This window comes from Saccoglossus kowalevskii, chromosome 17, assembly GCF_978046115.1.
Source record: "Saccoglossus kowalevskii chromosome 17, keSacKowa6.1, whole genome shotgun sequence".
Classification (NCBI taxonomy): Eukaryota; Metazoa; Hemichordata; class Enteropneusta; family Harrimaniidae; genus Saccoglossus; species Saccoglossus kowalevskii.
The window spans coordinates 21,444,774-21,454,965 of record NC_140657.1 but is presented as its reverse complement, the minus strand read 5'-3'; the positions used below and the strand labels follow the sequence as shown (position 1 = coordinate 21,454,965).

Sequence of the window (10,192 nt, the reverse complement as noted above, 5' to 3'; positions counted from 1 at the left end):
ATTCTGTTTCAAGGAATAGGTTGCTCACCGCTTACTAAAGTAATTCCTTTCTGATTTCAAGTTGGTGAGTAAAAACTTACTTACCAAATTCCCTCGCCATTTTATTCAACGTGCATGTGGTTATGTTTGCAGAACAAGCGCGAATTTTTATGTAGCCTCATTCAAAACCACTGGCAAGCATCAGATTCAAAGCCTAGTCCTAGATTCAAAACCCTGTCTCATTTTTTTAAAATATGTATTTATTTTTTTATAAATTTGATTGGATCTTAATTTATTTTGTAATCGCGAAAACCAAAAAGCGACGATAAAAAAACGCACACAAACAAAACAAAACATAATATAATATAATATAAAAAAAAAATATTTATGAGATAAACAAATAATATAATAATACATGGTATAATAACACTAGATTTTACACCTATTGGCCATGAGTCGACACAACAAAGTGTAAGTCTTGAATATTGTTGTGCTCCGGACTAGTACTAGTAAGTTCGATTTCCTTTTTGCCGGATTACACAAAAATTACATTACAAAACAAATTTTAGTGATTGCTTTGTTTTGTAATTTATTAATTGTTTGAAAAGTAGAATAATAGTTGTTGAGAACTTATATTCACTCCACATAATGTAATAATAGTGAAAGGCTGGGTTTTACACCAGAAAACCGAATATGAGACACGACGCCCGCTTCACCCGCGTTTTTGCAGATTTTATAGCACGTCGCTAGATGGCGCTTTTCATTTGGATGTCCATTCTTGAAGCGACTCAAGGAACTTCGGCAGTTATCGCGTCTGGAGTACAGTGCGGTCAATATAGGCGATATGTACACTTCTTCGACATCACCGACAACTTGGATTTTTTCTGTGGCGTGTATATGTTGCCTTGGTATTCACATCAACGCCAAAGTCACATGCAGAGACGAAAACGGCAATCCTGTTGACTGGTAATATTTTACTTCCCGGTTTTTATTACTTAATGAATTATTTGGTTTCTGTTTTCTGATTTTGCATGAAGTGGCAATCAACATACCTGTAAACAACAAATCAACCAATGAAATTGACACGCATATTAATTTAATAATTAGCTACATAACGTAGAATTGATTGGTATATAAATATCAAGATTTGGGTATTCTCAGGTACATGTAAAAGGGTTAACAGTTTGAAATGGGGGGGGGGGGGGCTGGGGGCTGGTAAAGTGTGACCAGTACCGGGTACAATTTTTTCATGTTTTTTTTTCTGCTCATTAAAATTGTTGTTGAATATGCCACCATTCTTTCCCTGCATTCTTTCCATGCAATTTTTTTTAAACGAATCTTCTGAATTATTCACCAGCAAAGTTAAGTTTATGTAGGGTACTTGTAGCCAAATTATTTACGTGTATATTAGATTGTGTATTTGAGATATCACATGGCCTTGATGCATTTATTTGTAATTAGTTAACAAATAAAATATTCCATCAATCTATAAAATATTTACAAATACCTGTAAATGTATATACTTTTCACTTAAATTCAAACAGGCACACAGGGAACCCAGGATAGATTTATGTTAATAGCTAGGATGAGTGTGACAGATGTAGGATTTGTCAGTAATGAAATATTTTTTATATCCATATGTAGCTTGTTGGAGGGGGGCTGACAAACTTGAAAGTCACTGAGAGATCAGTGGCGTAGGACCTCAAAATAAATTTTCACAGCTGATAATTTCCTGATTTTCACTGAAATTTAATGTTTCTCATAAAATTAAAGCTGTTTACAGTACGAGTTTAAATAAAGTTAAATAAAAAGTTATTTTCGCAAATTTCCCTTTGCAAGTTGAAGAATGACACAGACACTGATATTTAGATGAATTGTAAGGCCAACAAGTGTGAGTCCAGTAGCCCGCCCTTGTCATGATTTCGCATACCAATATCTCTGTATGGCTACAGCGCTCACTTCCTGTTTTGTGCATGCCCTATATTATGAACACTTCCTGTACAAAATGAAACCTAGCACCATCTTGTGGACAACAATAATTAAAATAAAAAATATATTAGAATATTATCAATACCTACCTATTCTATTGTTCACAATATTTATTTTTAAAAAAAACAAGATTTGTCTCTGGTCTGGTTTTTTTTTTTTTTTTTTTTTTTGGGCTGTTTTTTCATCCATTTTTACAAAAACTGACGCGTATACAGAACACAAACAAATTTGTTAGTTTATGTGGCCTCATGATTATAGCCATACACTATACATTTCCTGATACTTAATAATCGATCAATTTTAAATTTGTTGGATTTTCAGCTATAATTAGTTTATTTAAAATATTCTTTCACCTTTGGTGTGCATTGTCACATGCATGTGTACGTAACTGTCTAAAGACTTTTCTTTATTGAATAGGTTTATCGTTTATAAGGTACCTGAAATCTCGTCTAGTGTAAACCCGCTTATACAGGAAGGCGTGGCTCATTATTACATGGATGTTAATTCACAGACGTGGCAACTGTCGGACGTCTCACTGAGGAAAAACAATCATGCTATAGCGCTAACATTACAACAAATATATGATAATCATAGATCATCTGTGAGTATTTGCATTTTTTGAGTCAACTCAAAGGACTGTGCCTGATTGGCTGCACAACCCAAACACCTAACAGTCTAACCAATCAAAACTCAGCTTGGTTGTTGCAATCAGCAGGTTCTTTCAACAAATCAACTCATGTCTTATATAAATTTTTGGACTCAACTGTAATTTTTTCAGAAAATGATAACATCATGATTGATTTATGGGTGATGGTGGGACATTTCATATTGAATTTCTGTTGCTAAAAAAAAAACACTTTGAACACCGCCCCGCCCCGAACACATGACATGAGTATGGGGGGGGGGGGTTATATCTGGCCTTTCTATCTCCCCTCTCTACAGGTTTCAAAATTTGAAAGGATCTTGAAAATTACAAAACCAGTAAAGAGGGGAGATATAGCAGCCAAATATACCCATAAATTGAGAGTTATGTTTGAGTTATTCTGAAAAATAACAATATTTCATGTTGTACAGGTATTCTTACATAAAAACATATTGTGTATACATGCCAGTTTTGCCATGTATTTTGGGGTGATTTTTTCGGTTTCCGACTGTAAGGCGAGAAAAAAAAAATTCAGTCTCTGTTTCTTGTTTCCACCTTTCTGCCAAAAAAGCCTGCATGTCTAGGACATTTTTTTAAGGTAAAAATACAATAGTTCCCCGGTACAACTGTCAGTTTCCAGGCCATAACCAATGAATGACAACAAATTGAGTATAACCCGCAGTGAAATTGTCTCAAATTTCAATCAATATCAGTCTTGTGTTAGACTTACAAAATACACTGAATGACACGAAGCTGTGGCTGTGGAAACATATGTAAAAATTGTAAGAGTTTATCATCAGCTTTCATTAAAACTCAAATATTTAAGTTATAGTGATTGGTTCAAGAGCTGAAAATTGTCTATGCGCATATTACACGTGCACACCTTTACATGACATAGTAACTGCAACCACACACACATTCAAAATGAGGCACTTGCTAATTGGATAATATTGAACTATCTCTTCAATATTAATCAGAACTAATGATGATGTCACAATACAGTTTGTGGATTGGTCAATTTGAATTCTAACATTTATAAGTTTATAATGACCACAGTCTTATGCCCTTCACTGTAGAGATGATACAATGGTTTATAAAGTTGAATTACAATTACAATGTGTGTGTTACTATTGCCATGAGCACTTGCTGCCATATTGAATTGTCAATAGAGTGCAGTGGGTTGTGGCAATATTGATGTGTTTATCAACACAAAACTGGTGCATGTGTGGCAAGACCAGAACCCTGCCTGGCATGGCCACCACCACCATAGGTGGCACATCGACAATCACCAAGCTAGGGATCAAAATTTTTGAAAAGTGTGGAACAAATCTTTCATGTTTACGTTGCAAAATATGACTAAAGTTGACTTTGTTCTTAAAAGGTTGATCAAAACTTTGATATTTGTATAGCCCTTGATCCAATATGGTGTCCATAGTGGGCCATATTTAATTTCTGTCATCGGCTGAACACTCAAACACCGCCACTGTTAGTAGCAGTAAAATTTGGTGGACACCGTATAAAATACATATCTGTAGAAGCAATAACCTAACATCCACAAACACCAGAATTTAACTAAATTGTGCCAAATTCGAAGTGTAAATGAGATTATTACAGTTATGATATACAATTTTCTGCAAGACCATTATTAGTTTGTGTTTGATCCAAAACAGTGCACGTCGATTCATTGCGCATTCTCCTCATATTGTTCTAGCAGGTTCAATAGTGGTGTAGGGTGGGCAGCCAATGACAGAATATATTGTCCACTCTGACAATGCGTTAAATTCAGTGCTATTTTTGGTATACATGAGATGAGATGCTTTCTATACATTCACCATGTACATTTAGTTGATAAGTTGTAATGAGAGTGAATATTTAGTGAGTTTTGTCCTTTGATTTTTTAATAGCATACTGCATATGTTATGTACAATGACGAATGGCCGAATGGGAAGACATCAACTAACAGAGGTCATACTAAAGGTGAGGTGGCATAATGTTGTATTGTTTTGATTATAACATTATTATTATATCTGCCATGTACATCTACCTTAAATAGATATCTGTTAACTTCTCTGTGAAAACCACCAAATCGATTGATGTGATATGTACGTGGTTGGACCTCTATCGGATTTGTTTATTTTGTGGCAAATGTTACTTAATTATTTTTGGTGAAAACAAAAATATTTTTTTTTCAAATTCTTTTTCAAAATCATTAACCCAATTACATACTTTGATACATTTGGTGGACCTCTGACAGATTTGTTCTCTATTTTTTTAGTGAATATTTATTTTTAATTAATTAATTTTTATTTATAATTTTTGGCCTTAATTTGAAATAGATATCAGCTCTTCTGATTCCTGTATATTTTTTTAAGGTGATCTTTGTCTTGATGATGAAAGTGGTTTTTGGTTGGTGCACAGTACCCCAGTGTTCCCAAATTTTTCCAACGAATCATACAGCTGGCCAGAAAATGCACATGCTTATGGACAGACTTTTTTGTGCATGACATTTGCATATGATCAGTTCAACTACATTGGTGAGAATTAATATTCATTCTGTTTTATGATGATACATTCCGTGTAGTGTAGTGTAGTGTAGTGTAGTGTAGTGTAGTGTAGTGTAGTGTAGTGTAGTGTAGTGTAGTGTAGTGTAGTGTAGTGTAGTGTAGTGTAGTGCAGTGCATCAAGTCTTGGTTAGAAGCATTGTAGTGAATAATGATACAAATTATTGAAGCACTGTGTATTCTAATGTAGTGTAGTGAAGCAATGGCATAGTGTAACACAGCAGAGCATAGCACAGTGTTGTGAAGAATTGTGTGTAGTGTAGTGTAGTATATCAAATTGAATCATAAAGTAATATATTGTAGTTTATCAAACTGAACCATCGAGTAATGTATTGTAGTATATCTATGTGAATCATAATGTAATGTATCGTAGTGTAATGTAATGTATTGTAGTGTATCTAAGTGAATCATAGTGTAATGTATCATAGTTTAATGTAATGTATTGTAGTGTAACTAAGTGAATCATAGTGTAATGTATTGTATCAAAGTGAATCATAGAGTAATGTATTGTAGTGTAATGTAATGTATTGTATCTAAGTGAATCATAGTGTAATGTATCATAGTTTAATGTAATGTATTGTATCTAAGTGAATTATAGTGTAATGTATCATAGTGTAATGTAATGTATTGTTGTGTATCTAAGTGAATCATAGTGTAATGTATCATAATGTAATGTAATGTATTGTAGTGTAACTAAGTGAATCATAGTGTAATGTATCATAATGTAATGTAATGTATTGTAGTGTAACTAAGTGAATCCTAGTGTAATGTATCATAGTTTAATGTAATGTATTGTATCTAAGTGAATCATAGTGTAATGTATTGTAGTGTATCTAAGTGAAGCATAGTGTAATGTATCATAGTGTAATGTAATGTATTGTATCAACATTTATCATAGTGTAATGTAATGTAATGTAATGTAACAACTCATGGTGCAGTAAAGCACTAATAGCATTGGTACAGTGTGTCTATATTAATTACTTTTAATGTTCTTTTATTTGCTCAGCTAGACAACTGTTATATTACTGGCCATCAGTGTTTGACTACAACATTCCCAAATTATTTGCTGCAAACATTCCAGATCTTGTACAGGTAGCCAAAGGAAAGCATAACTCTGACCCTCCCTGGAACCGATCCACTGAGCTAATTTCACAAGGTGGTCAGAAGTTTCATTGTTTTGCTAAAAGTAGTCAATATGGAAAAGGTATGTGAGATATTAGTAACATTATTTTGCATCTGATTACGTCATCTTTGGCATTTTGTTCAACACATTTTCCACTGAATTCTCAAAACTGGGCATGTATCTACTGTACTTGTCTGCCTTAGCGTCCATGCTTGATAAATTTTACGTGCTTCGACATCATTAATCCACTTCCGCATTACGTTATGAGAATGCCTTCAGGAATTCCTGGTGAATTGCGTCGGCACAACACTGCATTCTGATTGCTTAAACAGACTTAACCTATCAGATGTGAGGACAATGTTGCAGGTCATATCAGGCGAAAACACATTCGTTGGCGAAAATTGTTTTGTATAGCGAGTATGCATAAATTCGAAAACAGTACAGTGGAGATAATGATATAGTTCTTGAGATCTTAAAGATTTTTGTTAAACATAAGAACATACCTAAAATGTTGACTTGTAAGGCCAAAGGAAATGTGATTTCTATTAGTCACAGGTTTCCCTCTGTGAGCACCATTGTCAACTTTTGGCACCATTTACAGAATTGTTTTGTCTGCTTTTCGTCACATAATCAACAAATTTTTTGATCAAAAACTAAATGCAATGTGTGGAACTGTCTGTATAGTCCAAAATGATGATGAAATTTAGTGAAAATTCTACAAAATATGAAATTATTTGCACTAAATTCTGGATGGAATAATGTCTGGCACTCCAAGTGTTGAATGTACTGTGCTCAATGTTGAACCCTGAAGACGCTACTTCAAAATATGGCGCAATGTAGGTGACCAACTTATTTTCAACATAAAAGAGAAGTGAAGTGTGTGCGTGTCATAATTTGGAATAGCGCCCTCAGTGTCAACATATGCAGTTTTTCTGCCATACTAACTTTTATCTTCACTTTAATATAACAATAATGAACAACCCTTGATCAGTGCATATCAGATGAAGTGTCAATTATATGCGAGATAGTGTCTGGCCTGGATCATGCGCAGTACTTTATGCTGATTCATTTATTATCAAATATTCAATGTCTTACACGTGGTGCATGTGAAATTTTTCGTGTGAGCTTGTTTGTATTAAACTTGATGTGCTTTTTTGTACTCAAACATCTCAACATGTTTTGCTGATTCAGGGCCAATGAAATGCATAATATTCCTCTGATAATGAAAAGAAATGACATAATGCAATGTCCAAATATGGGCAATGGTATATTATGATATGGAGGAGTCTGTCAAATTCAAGCTTTTAATGCACTTACTGTATTTTTAGAACAATTTACGTTGACAAACATTGACAATGTACAGTCCCAGTTTTGTATTTAATACCATAGATCATCACTAACACAGTGTATTTTTGGCTATAGATGTGATGTGATCGGTCGTTGCTGGAAATGTGTTGTGGTCCAAGCATTTTCAGTGGAATCGTAATGTCACTGCAATCATACGCTTAATGTCAAACGTTTTTAGTTTATGGCTGTTATGTCTACAAAGTATGCATTCAGGCAGTAGGAATCTCATCGATCGCTGCAACGTGTTGGTTGATACAATTCTTGATCTGCATTTGTGCATATTTCGAAGTATTATCGTAGTGATGGGATGATTTCAGTTACATTGTAAGTGTTTATCTCGTATTATCTTGTACATGTATTTTCAAAAATTGGTATTGTAATAATGCAGACTTTCATTGTAGCTGAGACAATGTTATTACAAGGTACATAGATAAGCTCAAATAAACTTAAAGGACGATGGTCGTTGCGATGCGCATGTGTGACATTTGTATTGATAAACTTTGATTTTCCCATAGTTCAATGTGCTATTCTAATGGAAATCACAAATATGAGGTTTGACCTGGGCGCGACTTGCACTCATTACCAGTAATTCCTTCGATACCAGTTTGTACTCGTTGATCTGCGCAACAGTCAAAGTCGCCATCTTTGTTTATATGAGACCAGCGCATATCTCGCACATGCGTGGCACGATGACTACCGTCCTTTGAAGGATGACTTTTTGTAGTGAATTTTCGGCAAGTAAAGAGAAATTGTACACAATAAGTGACATGAGCTGCTAACCTATAATGTCAGGTGACGTATGGGATCTCATTTTTATCACAGCAATGAAAATATCTAATCAAAATAAATCAATTTATTTTCTCCTCAGATATATTTTCAGCCTGGTTAGCTCCATACTATGGGGATAACATGTACAGTGAGACATGGCAAAATGGACGTGGTAAAACACCATCTTTTTGTGGAAAACTTGATGTAGAGAATATTCGTAACATTTCTATGCCTGATGTAGCGTTTACTTCAACAAAAGATCATTCCAAGTGGGGAGTTACTACGACTAAAGAATGGACATGCATTGGGGGAATTAACCGACAGTTTGGTTCCTATTTCAATATATCTAATACAAATACATGCATTTTCTGTTACATGACTTTATATTATCAGTTTTATGCTCATTGGTCGAATCATAGGACAAAAATCTCCAACTCGTTTCTGAAAACAATTTTTGTACAAAACTTTGGAAGAAAAAAATATTTTAGTTAAAGCAGGAGGGGTGTCACCTGTGCACACATGGGAATTGAGTCCCAAGCGATGATAACCACACACGCTAAAAATGCAAAGGCTCATGGGTAGACGCTTGTTTGTAAACAATGACACGCTATGGCCATCTAAGGCATGCGCAGGTGACGACTCTCTCGCTTCAAGTTTTACCAAATTTGTCAAAACTGGTACTAGATTTGTTGTGTTGATAAAATCAAAGTCTTGTCCTCTAAATTTTGATTCTTCAAAACTTAATAAGTTTGATTTATTCAAATACAGTCATGTCAAATATTCATGTCTTATGGTGAGTTTTTGTTCATTCTTACAGGATAGTCAAGTGGAGCGTGGGGGTGGATTTATATGCTTCAATTTATCATCGGTGTGGAAATCTTTCAGAAACCTTGTTGCAGGTGTGGAAAAGTGCAAGAAGAAGTAACATAAGGAATTACTTCCGTTTTCAACCTAGTTTGTAGTTGTAATAGAATCACTTCTCCAACTGACAAATATCCTTTAATCAAGATTTAGAAGATAAAGATAAATGTACTGAAGTACAGCGAAATCTTAGCAATGTTAATCCCCAAATTGTGGACATGTACTTTGGGTTCTGTCCATGCATATGTGCATCCGATATTATTCTCTAAAATAGATGGGACAATATTGTTCAAAGTTGACTCTGGGACAAAATAGAGCATGCATTTTTGTGTTTTCTTTCATTCTTCTTTGACCAAAGAAAAAAAAAATTCCCGAAAAATTGATATTGACATCACTGCTGATGGGTTACTGATGCATCTTATTTCGTAATTTGATTAAAAATGTCCGATCGCATATTATTATCTGTTATCACCTGTCCGTCATAAATTACATTTCCAACTTCTCGGAAACTACAAGCCCAATGGCTTTATGTTAGTCACCTTAGATGGACCTCTGAAAGATTCGTTCTTTTCTAATTCTAGCAAATATTTTTGTCATTTTCGTTAAAAAATGCGATTTTCGCTTGTTCTTGAAAACATCCAGCTCAATTGTTTTGATATACGGTATGTAGGTACCATGGGTGAACCTTTTGTCAGATTTGTTCATATTGTGATGCTATCTTCAATTTTATATATTTGTCATTTTTGGTAAAAGAATGATATTATTGTCCTGTTGAAAACTACCAGTGTGATTTCTTTGATGCATGCAATAACCTTTGGTGGACGTCTGAAAGATTTGTAACAAAATGATTGCAATTGCCATGGCAACAGCCATATACACTGCCTTGGTTGTGATATGGCAAGAACATTGTGGAAACTATTA

At 34.4% G+C, this 10,192-nt stretch overlaps 1 protein-coding gene across 1 annotated transcript; it reads left to right on the top strand.

The window, feature by feature from the left end:
• The first annotated feature begins 764 nt into the window (after positions 1-764).
• Positions 765-9,331, top strand: LOC102807747 (plancitoxin-1-like). The gene is made up of 7 exons (XM_085492121.1): positions 765-945; positions 2,386-2,569; positions 4,516-4,588; positions 4,984-5,145; positions 6,179-6,376; positions 8,511-8,582; positions 9,228-9,331. Exons 1-7 carry the CDS (start codon positions 824-826, stop codon positions 9,230-9,232), a joined length of 816 nt encoding a protein of 271 aa, XP_085348247.1. The 5' UTR covers positions 765-823; the 3' UTR covers positions 9,233-9,331.
• The last annotated feature ends 861 nt before the right edge of the window (positions 9,332-10,192 follow it).